This window comes from Pongo abelii, chromosome 6 (genome assembly GCF_028885655.2).
Source record: "Pongo abelii isolate AG06213 chromosome 6, NHGRI_mPonAbe1-v2.0_pri, whole genome shotgun sequence".
NCBI lineage: Eukaryota > Metazoa > Chordata > Mammalia > Primates > Hominidae > Pongo > Pongo abelii.
The window spans coordinates 47,716,524-47,734,619 of NC_071991.2; the positions used below are offsets into that span (position 1 = coordinate 47,716,524).

The 18,096-nt window shown below is 40.5% G+C and overlaps 1 protein-coding gene across 6 annotated transcripts in view; it reads left to right on the forward strand.

Moving 5' to 3' along the window:
• The window catches only part of ELMO1 (engulfment and cell motility 1), a 593,731-nt gene that overhangs the window by 213,048 nt on the left and 362,587 nt on the right, over nt 1–18,096 (forward strand). For all 6 annotated transcript variants that reach the window (XM_024249296.2, XM_054558906.2, XM_024249299.3 and 3 more), the window contains 3 exon segments: nt 6,528–6,679; nt 8,882–8,960; nt 14,903–14,953. In XM_024249296.2, coding sequence (XP_024105064.1) covers nt 6,528–6,679; nt 8,882–8,960; nt 14,903–14,953 — 282 coding nt within the window.

Sequence of the window (18,096 nt, forward strand, 5' to 3'; positions counted from 1 at the left end):
GATATTTCCCTCATGGTTCAATTAAAGAAGGTTATGCATTTTTGGCAAGAATGCTACAGAAGTTATGGCACATCCTTCTCAGTGCATCCTTTCATGGGCACATGACGTCACTGTCCTCTGACTGGTAATGTTACCCTGGATTACATGATTAGGTGGCATCTGTAGGATCTCCCCACTGTAAACGTGCTGCTATTTTTTTGGAAATTAATCATTATCTTAGGGGAGATGTTGCCTTGAATCGAAGGGCATGGGATGGCCCTAATTGGTTGAATGAGGGGGGTAGGATCAGAGGCCCCACAGGTGTCATGCCCGCACTATGTTTTATGTTCATTTAAGACAAGAGCTGATTGGAAACCCAGGGCCTTCTCAACACGTCTCAGAATCAACTCTCTTTCCTTATGTAAATCCATAAAGCCGAAAGGAACCCTGTAGAAAACACACAGAAAAGGAAGAGGCCCCTTTTTGCCTGTATTTATCAGTGGTATGAATTGCTATAAAGGAAAGAAACTGTTGGAATTGCCATTAAGAGTAATGCAAAAACCGCAATTACCTTTGCACCAACCTAATAGCTAAAGAAGCCAAAGACATCCCGATGTGTTATAAAGTACCTTCCTGCCACCTTTGGTGGTGGCAGGGAATGTAAGCATTAGATTATGAGAGGAGAAAATAAATGGCACTATTTTGCCTCTCTAAGATCAGTTCCAGAGAAGCAATTCCAAATCTGAAGATAGTGAGTATCATTGATTTTTTAATACTTAACAAACATTTTAACTTTTTGAATTTACAGCAGGCTTTCTTTTCTACCTCCAGAGTGCCTGGCTTGTCTGTTATGAGAGCCTCTTTGGCTACAGAATGTAACAACAATGTTGTACTGAATGTGAATTCCTTGAAATTATGTTCTACTTTCACCAACATTAGCTCTTTTGATTCCCCACAGCAATCCTTTCCAGAACAGAACAGATAGTCTTGTTATTTCTGGTTAGGAGGCAGGGATGCAGTGGCTTGCCGAGGTTGAATGAGGTCACATAGTGAGTGGGCGTCCTTGGTCACATGGTCAGGGCGCTTCTCCTCATCATCATGCACCTGTGCTTTCCAAGTGGTGGAAGGCATAGTTCCCAGAGCCTCGCTTAACCAGCCTGTCTCTTACATATTCCTCCCTGACCTTACTGCTAGAGTTAAGCAATTTCTTCTGCTCTCTGTTCCCCTGGGATCTCCTGAATGCCCCTGTTCCAGCACTTGTCACATTTCGGTGAATTTTTTGTTCATTTGACTGTCTTTCCCAATAGAGTATTACCTCAGGAAGGCAGAAACATGGCTTTCTTCATGACTTTATCCTTGGGGCCTGGCACAGAGTAAGGTCTTAATACATTTCTGTGAAATGAATGAATAAAATTTGCTTGGAAGCATTAAAAATACCCACAGAATTTGAAGAAGAGTAGGAAAAAAAGTGGTACTGTATTTAAATATATTTTAAGTAAAATTTCGGTGATGAGTGGAAAGGAATTAGAAAGCTGTGTTTCTTTAAATGATGTGAGCAATGGCCAAAAAGAATGATAGTCATTTAATTTTCTAACAACTTAAGAAAATGTCTTTCATTCATTGAAATTAATTCAAAAATCATATTAAATGTAAGAAAGTAAAGACTGACAGTCTTGGTGGTTTAAATAAAAAATTAAGTATTTTTTAAAAAGCAACACATTTAATCTATTTCATGTCCTCATTCCCAGTCATATTTTCTTTGCATTGCTACTTAGAGATCTGTTACATGAATTTGAAAAAATAGTCATCAGAAAATTACTTACTTTTCTGTAAGGTTAACTTTTTTATTCATTAGCTGGACCAAATTCAGCACTTTGACAACCCAGGAATTGTATGCAGGCAACTGTCTTTTAAATGGAGCTTTATCTCAACAAAAATCGACTAGGAAATGGGCTGACAAAAGATGCCTATCTCTGTGGTCTAGAGTTGGCTTCCTATTAATGCCAAATTCATACCACTTTGGAGAAATATTTTTTTTCCCTGCCAGCCTCTGTCTCCTTCTCTATTACTTTATCTGTTTTGTTATGTGTGTATCTAGATTCTGGTTTACAAATTTTGGCTGCAATAAATAGCATCATTTCATAAACAGCTCTGAAACTTGGAATTCCTTGATACCAATATATAATGTTGTTGCATTTTAAAGACTCGGCTACTTAGGGAGAGAGTAAGAAAATATGGAGTAGAAAGAAAAGAAAAAAAAAAACTTTAGATGTTATGAGTTGGTTTTTCCCTAGCCAAGTATAACATCAGTGCCTTCTTTTGGAAGGAAAGTTTCATATAAATGCTCTTGAAACCCTAGCTGTGCAGGAGAACCTGGCTTACCCTGCAAATGTTTTCAGTGCCTGGACAAACATCCCACCATTTTGCTTTAGAGACCTGGTAATTTTTGCCTCTTAAAAATTTGAGAGATTTACAGGCCTCTACCTAGATAATTTTAAATACAGAAGTGGAGCTTCATGTTCTCCATGGCTGGTTTTTTGTTTTGTTTTTGAGACAGAGTCTCGCTCCGTCACCCAGGCTGGAGTGCAGTGGCGTGATCTTGGCTCACTGCAGCCTCTGCCTCCTGCGTTCACGCGATTCTCCTGCCTCAGCCTCCCAAGTAGCTGGGACTACAGGAGCCCGCCACCATGCCTGGCTAATTTTTTGTATTTTTAGTAGAGACGGGGGTTTCACCATGTTAGCCAGGATGGTCTCAATCTCCTGACCTCGTGATCCACCCGCCTCGGCCTCCCAAAGTTCTGGGATTACAGGCGTGAGCCACTGTGCCCGGCACTCCATGGTTGTTTTAGGTTTTGATAACATAGGAGAATTTCAAGATCTCATTCTAAGTGATTCTAAGAAGTATTTATTGGATCGTTGATTCATGCACTGTAAAGCCCCTTAGCTTCTTAAAAGTTACATAAGTATTTCTCTTATTTAGCTAAGATTTTTAAATGAATGAGCAGTACAAGGAGCTAGTGTGTATAATTACTGCTAACTCCTCTTACTTCTTCCTTATGTTACAGGCCTACTTTCGAGAAGCTGTACTGTGGCTGGCTTCGGTTGGCTCACTTGTGTCACCCAAAAGTACAGTAATGGAGCTGGGATAAATTGAAAGGCAGAGGGAATCATTATTACTCTTTTGTGGGATAAAGGAAATGAAAATTTAAATAGGCATTAATAAACTTCTCTAGCTATATGAAGATCTATAGTTTTCAAACTGGACACAGAGACATTTGTCCATTAACTAATTTATACATTCAGTTATAAGGAGTTGGTCTCAAGTTCCCTGGAGGACGACAGTTATTACATTCACTTGGATCAGCCCTGATGCATTGGTTATTAATACTCATTAAGTGAAAGTATTAGGTCATTTGAATATCTGGCTAAAACCAGTGACAAATAAAAGAAAGAAGTTAAGTTTCAGAAAACCATTAGCATCTACTTCAGACTTGTACATAGGACTCTAATGCATTGAGTGCCCGAGGTGTGTTACACAAAATGCTCATTATGTAACGTGCTTTAGGATTGCTGAAATGATCAGGTTCTTTATGTCAAGGAAGAGATGAATTACTAGAAACATGAATTTTAAAGAATACTTTCATGAAAGTAAGGGATTCATTTCTTAGGAGAAAAATAATGAATGGAAATGGAATATGTATGTGGGATATAAATATGCCTGAAATAAAGCAAAGACAGCAAATTATTTTTACCACCATTGAGCAAGCCCACTGGGAGCAGGGAAGAGTTAATGATTTATAGAGAATTTTAAAACCCATTATGAGGACGTGTACTTCATATCAGAAAACACCAAGTGTAGTCTGGGTGCCGTGGCTCATGCCTGTAATCCCAGCACTTTGGGAGGCCAAGGCGGGTGGATCACTTGAGGTCAGTAGTTCGATATCAGCCTGGCCAATCTGGTGAAATGCCGTCTCTACTAAAAATACAAAAATTAGCTTGGCATGGTGGTGCATACCTGTAATCCCAGCTACTTAAGAGGCTGAGGCAGGAGAATTGCTTGAACTGGTGAGGTGGAGGTTGCAGTGAACTGAGATCACACCACTGCACTCCAGCCTGGGCAACAGAGCAAGATTACATCTCCAAAAATAAAAAACAAAAAAGAAGAAGAAAACACTGAGAGTTCTGATTGAATATTTCAAGAAAGGAAATATTGTAAAAAGGATATTTATGGAAGTAGGGGACTAATTCAGGGGGTAAATTTCCATTTGATGGAAAACTCGAACATAAAAGAAACTGCAGAAGATTGTGTTTTAGTAATCCAGCAATGAGTTAGACCACTGGGCCAGTGTTATTTGTATATACTCTGTATCAAAACGGAGACATGTCAGATGTATCACAGGGATATAAAATAGGTAGCTGAAATATGAATCACTAATGATTACGGATTCTTAGAAAAGAGTGATAATTGGGAAGAGAGGAGTACGAAGACAATGAGATTGATAATCCCCCTTTTTAATTTTTGGCTTTTTTGGAATATCCAAATGGTGGCATCCAAAAGGATGCACAAGAATAGGCCTGCAGTGTGCTTCATAGTAAATGCCTTTTTATCTGTCCATACTAGACTGTAAGGTCCTTGAAGTTTGTTTGTTGTTTTCATCTTTGTATTTCCAGCTCTGTGGGAGAGGGCAAGCCTGTTACATAGCATGCAAGCAATGCATGTTACTGAAATGGATTAATTAATGGCTGAATGAAAATATTGGCTGAATGAAAATAGTGGATATTGGCTGAATGAAAAGAGTGGATAAAGATGGAGGCGGAGGGTGCTTGACAATATCAGGAACAGCTTCTCAGGCAGAAGCCTCCATGCATCCTTAAGGCACATGCAAATTTAATAAATAGAGACAAGCAGGGGAGCCGGGCATGAGGAGAAAATTAGTTGCAAGAAAATCTGAAGTATTGTCAATGAATTTCTTTATGAGTTCTTCAGTTTCCTAATACCAATGCCAAGAATTAATGCCGAGAGCATGAAAAATGGTTTGGTGGGGTGGGGGAGGAGTCAGAGAATTTATCCTCTGTTTAGAAGGTGTCTAAGTTAAGTATTAAACCCTGAACACAGTGTGACAGTAATTGGATTTTTGTCAGAGAAAGATGGCCCTAGGGAAAGAAAGGTGGCCTTAGCATGGTAGATTTGGTGGATTGGAGCAGACTGCGAGGAGTAAGTCAAGGGCTTGCCAAGGATAGTAAACATGTTGGAGAAGTTTATTAGCCATGAGAAGAGCTGAAGCAGTCTTTTGAGAACCTTAAAATTTCCATACTCTTCCTGAAGTTTGTATTTTAAAATAATAGCTTTTTGGAATGTAAAATCATAATGTCACCGCACTTCTTCACATTATTTCCCACCCCTGAGATCCAGATGTAGCTGGGGTAGGCAGAGTGTTGGTATCTGCGTGTCCCACCCCTCCTTTCACCTGGAAATCAGCAGACTAGGGACAATTCCAATGGTACCTGGGAACTGCCATGGTGCGCTGTGCATTTATCATGTGCAAAGATGGAGAGGAGATGAGGCAAGTGGTCTCTGGGGCAGCAAAAAAGGGAGAAATTAGTGTTGACAGGGGGAAGCAGCGAGTGTTTACTTGTCATGGAACCAAGCTATTTAGTTTTTAAGAAAGCAGTCATTATGCTGATATAATAATGGCTTTTTATTGTGAGCTGTCAACAGACAGGAATAACTTTTAATGAGGCCTCTAAAATAAAACCTTTATGGTACCCATGTGTTTGGATTACTGCAATCCATTATTCTAACCTCTATTTTATTTTCCGCTCACATTGTGATTTATTATGTTTGGAGATTTAGTGATTAATTCCTTAGAGAATCTACTTTGGAGCTTAAACTAGTATTTTAACTTTTATTACTGCTCACTTAAATGATTTCCTGTTTGCTAAATTTGGGAGAGATGAAAAGAACTTATTTTAACCATCAGAAATTGGAAGAAACGGGTAATGAGTTTTTCGTTTAAGGGAGTGGCCAGTGACTGAGAAGTTGCCAGTTGAATTGTGTTGACAAGTGAGATTTGTGTGAGTCCCCTAAGAATGCAACAGGAACATAATAAGCATATAAAAGCCATGGATTGTGTGGATGAAGGAGTAGCCTGGTAATGCAGAGGAATGGCAATTAACATATGTTGAAATTACCATCCCAGAGAAACACAGGCATCCTTACAATATATGTGTTGAAATTGTCTGCCCCTAAAAGATGAAACTCAGGAGAATAATCCTAGGAAATACAGAAAGAATAATCTTTGAAAGTGTGTCTTTTTTAAAACATTTGCTTATCAGTGAATTATAGAGATGAGATAAATCATGCTTTGTAATGATATCGTGAACAATCCCTGGTTCGATGGGTTTCTTGCTATTTTGCTGTAATTCCAGGTCATCCTCAGTGCCTGGTGTTTCTTAAATGACTTCCCGATTTGATTCATTTGTTCCCTTCTCCACGTCTCTGCTCTACTTACCACGAGCAGTCAATTGTGTCCCACTTGGATTTTCAGATAGCAAGTTTTGTGAACAAGTCAGCCATAGACATCTCGATCCTGCAGCGGTCCTTGGCCATTTTGGAGTCGATGGTGCTCAATAGCCATGACCTCTACCAGAAAGTGGCGCAGGAGATCACCATCGGCCAGCTCATTCCACACCTGCAAGGGTAAGCATGCCAAGATGCTCTGGGGAGGAGAAATGCTTCAGGAAGATGGCCACGGTAATGCACTGGGAAATGTTTTAAGTTGTTATAGTTTGGTTAAATGTACAGAAAAAGAATCTCAATTTGGCATATAACCAAACCACGTGTCACACTGGAATGGCATGGTTACTTTCCCTTGGCTCCTGTCCCTCACTGAACTCCAAGCTGGTTCTTGGCATTGCCTGTACCCACGCCTGGCCCTTGGTAAGCTCTCAATTTTAATGGATATTGGTAGATATTGGCAGAGTTTTACTTTTAAGAAGATAAAACAGGATTTGTTCTCTTAAGTTCTCTTTCTTAAACCATGTAAGTTAATGTTTTCTGTGATATAATGAGTATTTTCATAGTTAATTAGAAATGTAATGTTATGCATTTTTACTAGGAATTTTTAAAGGCAGACTTCTTTCTTAGTTCTGCTCAAGGTGATTCTAGTGAGCTTCTTCTTTTGTATTTTATAATAAAATATAGGATTTTTTCTAGTGGCTTGAGCTATAAAATGGAAGTCAGATAGCTGCCCCTGCAGCCTGCATTCTTTGAGGCATTTTTCCCCTTCTTTCCTCCCTTAGGTAACTAGGAAGGTTGTCTCTGACGATACCAACCTGAGAAGGACTCTATTATACAGTGCCACTTTAGAAATTAAAGTATTTTGGGTTGCAGTGATAATAAACATTGTGAGCTTGCTTACACAGGAAAGGAGGAGGGTATTGGAACAATACTGGGGTACCTTGTAGAATCCAGAAATGACATAAGTAGCTAAGCCTTGAGAAGGAGAGAAACCATAGCTTCCCTGGAGTCCTCAGCAGATGACCTTTTCTCTAGCATTTTGGTTGGCACTACAGTGACCCAACTCCCCCTAACTCTTGCCCCTGGTCCATTAGGTCACAATTACAAATTCTCAAGAGGAAACCCGATTGGCCCATTTGGGTTGGTGGTGCAGGGTGGGAATGGTTCTCTGAAATGTTAACTGTTGTGTTTATAATATAAACTATCAAAGCAGATTGTATTAGATATTATTTTCATTTGGAGGTGGGAGGATGACCAACATTTAAAATTTTAAGTCACAGAAGCTGAGGATTGTGGTGGCCTCAGTGATTGTGGCCTCAGAATCATAATTCTTCAAAATGATGATAATGTAAGGTAGCTTCTCTAGAAATAAGACCAGTTTCACATTTCCTTTGAATGTGAACTATATTAATTTATATACTGTGTCTTTTCTGGGAATCTCAAAGGCACACATCTTCATCCCAAAGCACATTACCAAAGGGGAGAGTTTATTATTCTCCAAGTACTGTGCTAAGGATTTTACATGCATAATCTCATTTTATCTTCACATCAATCCCATGAAATAAGTGTGTCTAACCCCATGTTGCAGATGAGGTAACTGTGCCTTGGGGGATACCCATGAACTTGTCCAAGGTCTCAGCCAGCCTGTGATGAACTGGGCTTTGCACCCTATCCTGGCCTAGTTCTAAGCTCCACCTCTCTCTCACCGGCCTGATAAGTTATTCCTAAATGTAGCTCATAAGTCACTCTTTGTTTATGCCTTGAGTCCTCCTTATTTAGTGTTTACCACATGCCTTACGTTAGAGCTTTGTTTCATTTATTATTTCTGGTTCCTTTCCAGTAAAAATCAGATTTATAAACAAACACCTGTTCTTTTTGTTATTAAAATGTTTATATTTGGAAATAGATTTTTAGAATATATAATAGAGCCATCCAATTAGCCCAAGAATGTGGAGACATCTGAAACTACTCCCTGATATATTTCATGTATAAGACAGAAAATTACACATACATACATACGTACATACATACATACATACATACATACATACATACATACAGCTATTACTAGTAGTACATCAATTACAACATTCCCTAGGTTTATGCCTTTAATCTGAATAAGAGAGAAGGCTGCCTATATTTCTGGGCATTCTGCACTGACCAGTGTACTGAGCTAGTAATAGTAGTTGTATATTTACCACCTTGTGATGTTTGAAATGCATTCTCAGTGCTAAATGCATTTTCTAGGCCCTGCCTTTCTCTCTCCTTTTTTTTTTTTTTGGGGGAGAGGGGGCTGATTTTGAGCCTTTTCATGGTTTGACCCAGGGCTAGCCTATTCTGACTTTGTGTTCTGATTTTCTGAATTGTTCTCTATCTTTACAGGTCAGATCAAGAAATCCAAACCTATACTATTGCAGTGATTAATGCGCTTTTCCTGAAGGCTCCCGATGAGAGGAGGCAGGTAAGTTGCATTTCTTTAGTCTTATGGCTATGTCAGGGCTAGGAACTTTGTGTGTAGAGAATGTCCTTTCTTTCCATTCGGGGACTCACTGGGCCACTCTGCTGTCCTGGCCGCAGATGGACTCTCCAGAGCAGCTATGTTCCGCTGCATGGCTGGCCCGCTGGGGTCCTTCCCAAATCCAGGGGCAAGTGGGTAGAGATGGGTAAGCCCTTGACTGATGAGGGATGCTAGGAGTGTTCCAGCAGTAGAGACTTTTCATGAAATGAAATGCAACCTGGAAGCCCAGATGTAAAGAGATGAAAACGCTGCTGTGGTGGAAGCAGAGTTAGGAGTCCCCGCAACCTTCTGTCATTTCATGGGATGCTCACTAGGGTGAGGGAAGTGCTGTTCTCATTTTCTGTATCAGGAAACGGAGACCCTGAGGGGTGCCATGTTTTTCCTAAGGAGGGAGGTGATGGAAGGTGAGAGGACAGGAGGGATAATATGCAGATGGCTGCTCCTTGTGGAGATAACTGCATTCATATGTCAGAGGGGCTCCTTGCCTGGTGAGATTACTTATTTCTGTGTGTGTATGTGGCTGGGAAATTGGAGCCATCTGTTTCCTCTCCTGTATAAAAAGAGCTGGGCACGGTGGCTCACACCTGTGGTCCCAGCCCTTTGGGAAGCCAAGGTAGGCAGATCACTTGAGGTCAGGAAGCTGAGACTAGCCTTGTCAATATGGCAAAACCCCATCTCTACTAAATATACAAAAATTAGCCAGGCGTGATAGTGCACGCCTGTAATCCCAGCTACTTGGGAGGCTGAGGCAGGAGAATCACTTGAACCAACCCAGGAGGCAGAGGTTGCAGTGAGCTGACATCACACTGCTGCACTCCAGCTTGGGCGACAGAGTGAGACTGTCTTAAAAAAAAAAAAAAAAAAAAAAAAAAAGAGGAAGGAATGCCTTAATGTACACACATGGAACCTTTCCTCTGATGGTCTCCTTTGTCTGTAGATCCTTTATTTCTTTCTTCACGAAGGAAAGGAGCATTACAGAGGGGATGTGAAGAAGTGGAATTTTGCCTTGTCTTGGAATTTAGGTCATACCTCAAAATCCATTCATGTTTTTTTCAATCAACATGTCATGTAATATGTTACCCTGGTCACAATTTCCTTCCTTAAAAAAGTGGGTGAGAATATGAGCTCTTTCATCCACTTAGAAACTATGCTGGGGAGCTTGATGGCAGTTGCCAGTGAGTTAGTTTAGAAGAAATTAGAAAGTGAACCTGCTACTGAATGCTATGACAAGAATTTTTGGATTTTATTTTGCTTTTTCATTGCCAAGGATTTTAAACCTCAGTGACTAAACATGAGGGGTTCTGGTTTGTTTTCATTTAGAATTTCTTATTCATCCCCGGGGGGCTGTGTTTGCCAAGGAGTGGTGTCACTTTATAGTTTCCTGGACGTTTGATTTGGTGTTCGCTGGAGCCAGGTGGAGGTGCCTGCCCTCCACAAGCCTGTGCTGGGGGCACTCTTACCCTGGCTGGATTTTTAGGAGTGGCTTTGCAGATCTGAGGTGAAATCATGAATAGGGCTGCTTCTGTGATATTTTAGTCTAAATACCGAACTCATCATATAACTCCCAAGCAGCCCAGAAGTTGTCTGGAAGCTCTCGCTGTGTACATACACAAGCTTGACTTGGGCATTGGAGGAACTGGGTCCTTCTGCTGGCCAGACCGGGGACTTCTGGCCCAGCCACATGGTAGCTGAGTGCAGCGTGTGGGGTCAGGAAGGTTGCATTCTGATCTCAACTCTTGGAGGTTTCCTTTCTCCATCTGTGAAAGAAGAGGATGGATTAGAGGAGGTGAAATTTCATGCCCACTCAAAAGGCCATTTCACTTGGATCTCTGAATCTAGACATGAGTAAAATGCTTACTGCATCTTATTTTATACCAAACACTACTGTTCGTTTGTTAAATTGGACTCTCATGACCATGGACAAATAGGGAATCAGGCGTCAATCTGTACTAACTTCCGGACATTGATAATAATGGTAATATAATGGAATGTTGATATAAGATTAGGTTTGGATTTTGTGAATCAAGTCTTTCTTTGAAAACTATGCAACATAAGACTGACAGGAAACAGTTTGGCTATATAGTATTCTAATAAACCACCACAAAGAGTAATAAACCATGACAAAGAGTAGTCTAATAACCTTAAACCATTTAAGAAAAGATTCCAACTAAGAAAGACTGTATATAATTCAGCAGAATTTTATGAAGTATTATATGACTCATTCAATCAAGCTCTAAAAATACCTACAAGGTATTTAATTTACTTGCCCGTGGAAAAGTGATGTGGACTTCATAAACTATAAACTCTTGAAATTAAGAATGTTGTTCATCAAAATAAAGGGAGTATCATGATTTTTAAATTTAAAAAAATTTCAGTGAGTAGCGAGATAGCTCTAAAAAGGGATTTCAGATTCATAATGAAGAAAAGTTTGTTGGATATTATTTCCTGAAGGTCAGTAGAGGCCTGTAAAGCGGAAGACTGAGCTAACTGGTGATATCATGTGGGTTGCTGTGGATTTATATTAACAGCTGAGCGTGTATACCTTAGTCTGGGCTCTATGTTCTAAGTAAAATAAAGTTTCAGCTGGTCTGAATTTGACGTTGGCATTGTTATTGGCATATGTTCTGAAAAGTTAAAAGTTCTGAATTTTTGGCAAATAGGAAAATTGACCAAAGTCGGCCATCAATGATAATGTTATTGAGAGTCTGGCATGTGCCAGGCAGTGTTCAGTGTTTTATATTACATTATTTCATTTTATTCTCATATTCAGAGAAAGCCACATTATTGCTGTTTTATAAGTAAGGAAATTGAGACTCAAAGGGAGTAAAGAACTTGACCAGGTTACTGAGCGGGTAAGAATCAGAGTTCGAGTCTCAACCTTATCCCTGCTTTTACCTGCAAAGCATCCCATCCAACGCCTTGTCAGAGATGTCACTCACAGAATTCTCCTGTATTTGCCAAGTAAACAACTCCCCGAAGCCTGGATAACACCAAGCCCATTTTCTCACTCCAATTAGATTGAAATATAATCTAAATATGTATTTACTGGATTTGCAGGAATACTATTTTTTGTTTGTTTTTTGTTTTACCTGTTTAAAGCCTTAGAACCATTGCTTTGTTTGGAGTAGCCTGATTCCACTTCAGTCAAATACTTTTTAAAAATTTCATCTTGTTTTTTTGACTTGGGGCCAGACACATTCACAGGACTCCATTATCTGGGGTTTCTTTGAATTTGGAATGCTTTTAAACACTTATACCTTATTTCTGCTGTTACTGAAAAAAACGCCACCACGGTCAGAAGGACCTGTGCTGTTTTTTCCTTTTCATCTGTGAGGCAGGCCTTACTGAGAGAGGCCTGTGCTGGGGCCTAGGGTAAAGCTTCCTCCTCTGGGAACTCCCTTCCCTTCCAGGGTTCCCCCAGGGGTGGAGGCCTTGCTTTCCCATGCCTCTGGGATGTAGGAGATTCTCTGTTTCCTGGCACAAATGGAGGGAAGGGCTGGGCTAGTTTTGTCGGGGAGGAGGTTGCTGTTAGGTGGGCAAATGGATCCTTTTGCTTACAACTTTTACCATTATTCAGTTCACTATTTCAATGGCAAATATGTTGGTGAGATCCCTTCCAAATTTCTCTACAAATACTTATACTTTTGATAAGCACTATTTAAAAAACTTGTTAGTTAAAAGATTTGGTAGAAAAATCAGAAAATATTGACTCAAAAGGAAGAAGTTTGAAAGATTCCTGTAATTATATTCCCAGAGGCAGAACCACTGCAATTATTTACAACTCTTGTGACTTTCATGGTGCTACTTCCCTGTTTGTTCTGTGCAAATATTCTCCTAATACATCATTTTTTTTTCACCAAATGTGAGCATACTACATGCATTGTAGTTTTTCCAAACTTCTTTTAAAACTAAACAATATTTTGTGGACATCTTTCCATGTCAGTATATCTGGATTCATATTTGTAGCTATCTGTACTTTTACATAATTTTAATGCTATAAAATATTCCCCATGGATTCTCACATTTACTCCAATAATTCCTTACTATTAGACCAAAAAATGGAGGCATGGATATTTCTATTTTCTCTTTGAGCAAGCTGCTGTTCCTTAGGAGGGTAGTATAAAATATTTATTTGTTATTTTATCAAACATTTATTGTCTTCTCAGTGTCAGACATTGTACTTTGGGCTTGGAATACAAAAAAGAAAAAGACAGTTTCTGCTCATGAGGGACCCACAGTCTTATGCAGACAAGAAATATTGTAAACAGATAATTACAATGATTTCTTTAGTAGAAGTTGTACATACATTGTCCCTTCTAACTTTAAATTTTATAAACTGATAGACAAACTTAGGAACAGAAATATTTTTTCCGTTTTTATTTATGAGCAATAATTTCATCTTTTTAAAGGAGAGAAATTAAAACAGCTATAGGATCCTTTGAGGCTTTTATTTGTCATCTGGTCTAGGAGAAAGAAAAAAACCACCACCAGTGGGCCTTTCTATGAAGATCAGAAAGAAAGTCCTGCTTTCTGTGCCTAGTGGAAGGGAAGGTTCCTTCTGGGTTACCATTTGACTTGTTTCTCAATGCATCATTGCTCCTGCTTTCTTGTTTTCAAGAGCATAAGACCTAGTACTGGGTTTTGACTTGAGTGCCATCTAGCTTTTTTGAGTCACTTTACAGTATTTAAGCACTTTTCAATGCAGTGGGTCAGCAGGGGCGTTCAAATACAGTGGTCAACCTCTAACAGAGTCCTCTGAATTTCCATCCCTTCTTCTCTCCTGCTTGCTTTCCTTTCTGTGGTGGCGATGACGCCGTTAGGTTGATGTAGAGAGCAATGTTGACATCCTTGATTGTCCTCTGACTGTAAGTCACCCACGTTCCCTTTGTTAGCATAAAGTGGGCCCTGCTCTCCCGTGCTGCTCCTGTCCACCCCTGCTTGTATGCCCCCCTCAGAAATCTCCCCCACCCGCTATGTTCTTGGTTCTCTTTGTTTTCTGCAAATTTGTTTTAACCTTGGTAGAAATCATGGTTCAATTTTTAAACTGTGGCTTAGTTTCTTCTCTACTCAGTAAGAGTAGCAACACCAAAAACACCCCCTACCACAAAACAACAGTCAAGTGTCTTCCTGAATATGAGCAGTATTTTTACTTTAAAAGGTTCCAAGTGCTCCAAGACTATGCTTGATATATTATTTTCCCTTAGTCTCTACTTGTCAATATTTATAAAGGGAGTCTGTGCATCATTTCCTTTAATAAAATCACCCTTGAATCCTCCATGCCAATCAGGAGATGCCAAGGCATGAAACAACCTGCAGAAATCAGGCCTTGCAGAGCTCAGTGAGTGTAGACTCTGGAGCTTTGCATCACCCAGATATTTGCCCTTCACTTAAACTCCACTCAGATCACTTATGTAGCCTGGTATATGTATTACTCACTCTTTGGTTTTGCACAGATTAAGGTGAAATGACTTTTAGAAGATACTGGAATCTCCTTGCTGCAGGCATGTGCTGCCTAATAAAAGCTTTCTGCACATACGTAGTCTAATAAAAGATGATGAGGCTTTCTAATAGAGAACCATTGCTTGGTTTGGAGTGCCTGATTTTTATTTAGCACCCACCTTTTTCTGGAAGGAAGAAATTCCTAAAGAAAAAAAGTTTGCAGGTGCCAGATATCTTTCCTTTGCTTTTGGACATGGCTTTTACATTCTAAATAAAACAGTCAAAAAAATCATTTGAATACTACTGCCTGTTTGAGTTCATTATTTCATAAGAAATACTGCTGATATACAGTTACGAAGCACACCCCAGGATAAAGTCATTTTTGGCCATGTCGAAATGTATCTTTCTAACCTAAGCCTTTGTGTGGGTGTGTTTTTCTTCCACAGGAGATGGCGAATATTTTGGCTCAGAAGCAACTGCGTTCCATCATTTTAACAGTGAGTACCTATGTGCTGTGACCTCTTTGTGGGGGAGGAGAGGCCTGGTGCATTTGTTAATCTCTTCTTTTCTGTGACTTGCTTCTGTGGTGAAGCAGTAGGAACTCTAACGAAGGAAAAAGTGAGTTTTTGGAATTGGAATAAATAAACTTTCCCACAGGAATTGCCTCATTGGATTGGAGGGAGGGGTTTCTGGAACTGCTCTGGAGAGAGAGAAAGGGGGAACGCATTCTGGCCGGGAGGGTTGGATAACTCTCTTAATGGGGCAGGTTAGGGAGGTCAGGGCTTAAAAGATTCACCCTGATGAGGTTTTGCTCTTTTAATGAGGAAGCTAGCTGTAAACATATCAGGTACCAAGAGAAGTCCTGAGATGTTGAACATCAGTTTTGGGGGTCCCCTTGCAAGACAGAGAAAGGAAAGATATAGATGGGAGCCACTCATTCGCTGCGATGCAAAATGACCTTAAACCTTGGTGGAAAAAAAAGCCCTAAGTGTCACCTTGCAAATGTTTAGAAATAAACCAAATAGCAAGATTTCCTGAGGCCTTACCTGCTATTTGACTTACCAGCTACTTGAAAGAAGCAGGTTGATTGATTGCCCTGCTTACAAAAAAGAAAAAAAAAAAAAAAAAGGAAAAGAAAAGAAAGAAAAAGAAAGATTTCTGTTTGCGTGATTCCAAAGAGCAGTTCAGCAAGCTTACAGTTAAAGGACACTTGGTCCTCAAATGCAGGTTTTATTATTATTCAAGTATGGTGAGGCCAACAGATCAGAAGGTGGCTGGCACTGAAAAGTTTGTTAATGATAGTTCCCCAAAGGAGGGGGCATGCCGTGCCACTGGGGGATTGTGGGGGCAGGGGAAGCTCCTGAGTCAGGAGGCAGGGGAAGCCCAAGGAGATCTGGGCGAGAGCCCTTACTGTGGTTTTTGAGGGAAGGGATAGGTGAGGCCAGGTAAGCTGGCTGAGCAGGTTTAGGATTGGCTAGTTTGAATAATTTCAGTGGGCTCTGGAGTTTATGGGCTGTCTCTAGTTGTCTGGTACCTGGCCCTGGGTGGTTAGGGCAGGAGAATAGTGGTCCTAAGAGTAGGAGCCAGAGCTGGTAGATGAGTGGGGGTTGGGTGCCAAGGCTCTGGACTGATTCGTTTACATATGAAAGGAGTCATTTATTATCTCTAGGAATTGGCTAGACCTGGGAGGAGCAGTCTCTCCAGGGTCAACAAGGTCCCAGATGTCCCAACACCAGAAACAAATGTCTAATACACACACACTATCCCCCCTCCCTCCCCCACCAATGCAAGTAAGCCATCAAAAATTAATGTTGAAAATAAATGTTCTAGATCCCAAAGCCAGTGGTGATGCCTGCAATTTGTGACCAAGTTAGTTTGATTTTAAACTTCCTGGCTGTCAAGGATGACAAGAAACGTATGAGTGTAATTTTCATTGTTTGATAAAAAGAGGTCCCCCAGTTCTTCGGGAAAGATAAACCTTTTCCCTCTGGAACTGAAATCTGAAATGAATCTTGGAAGAGCATCTTTATACATTCTAGGTCCAATCGTGGTTTTGGAAGTACGGAAGTATTCATAATTACTGTCCTTCTTTGTATTGGCTCTCAGTAAATGTAGAAGCAGCAGCATCAATGTGTAGCTCAGTGTCTTCATATTACCTTGATGTGGCAGTCAGGGTTAGAATGCCCTGAGATATGAGTGGCATTAATGACTGTGGTCACCCTGTCTCAAAAACCAGTTTGCTTCAGTGGGACTTCTTGTATGAGATGTTGATGGCTGAAGTTCGAGGTTGGTACTCTCCTGCAAGAACTTGGAGTGCAGTACTTTCGAGTTGCTAAGAAAAGAGATACCCATACACTTTGGATACTAAGTGTATGCTATGAGTTAACATGTTCTTCTGAAGATTGGAGGATAAGGGGTTTGATTTGCTCCTAACCATCCTGTTGTCTAGCTTCCCTGCTTCCCATAATTTTGGTTCGGTGACTTTGTATTCTCTCATTCCTCCCTGTCCTCTTTCTTCTATTCCTCAATCTTTTTCCACCCCTCCTCCTTAAATTAGCTGTTTCAGCATGGCACTGACAGCTATGGTGTGGATTGCAGGTGGATGTCAGGTTGAGAAGCACCCAGGCAGCACTCTAAGGACCTAGACTTCCTCCAGTCCTGGAGGAAGATCATTTTTCTCTACAATGGGGGAGCTTTGTCACTTAGAATGGCCACTTAGAAGTTGGTTTGCAGCAGTTTACCCAGGAGCAACTACAGATTGCCAAGAGAATTGGTCTTTCAGATAGCATGGTGTGACTGGGGCTAACACAGTTGCAATAACTGATTTGATGGGCTGTTCCACCACATTGATCCATTGTTTGCCATTTTTAATGTACAGCCAGAATCTCTGTTGAAAAGTCTGTACATTAGTCCCAAATGCTGAATATTGAGTTGGTGGCAGCTGTCCCATTTCTGGGCAGGGGTGAGGGGACTGGGGGTGGACCTATCCAGTCTTCCTGTCCTGCCACTCCTTGTATGTTCTCTTTTCAGTTCTGTTTCTATGGGGAAGAGTCATTTTATCTTTCATTTAATTGTTAACAGTGAGTAAAGTAATTCACGAGCATTTGCTCTCTGCTTTTGATGGTAGACATCCTTGTGTAGCTCTCACAGTGGATTTGATGGGTATTTTGCTTTTGTGTGTTCCTTCTAAAACTTTTCCCCATTTTGAAGTGGGCTCACCTGTCAGAGACAGTCCCAGGGTAAGATAATGGCAAAATTGCTTACTATGGGTATGCACCATTGGTTTTTCTGCCGCATGTGACAGATGCTTCCATTGTAGAAATCCACAGTTGTCTTGGAGACATCCCCATTTCAAGCACATCTTCTCTTGACTTATATGGCTGCCATCACCAGTCCCTTTCCAGCGCTTTTCCCCTTCCACTCCCTCCTGCCCACAGTAGGTTTTTTCATGGACTGTGACCTGAAGATCAGGAACCTTACTGGGCTCTGAAATTCAAAGGAAAGCTCTGAAATTCCCTGTGCCCTCATCTTCCTTCTCCATTCCTTGTACCTCCCAGTGAAGACTGTGAGAGCCTTCTTGAGGGTTAATTCTAGTTGTTTCCTTTTCTTTCTCTTTTAAAAAATTTCATTTGTGAACCAT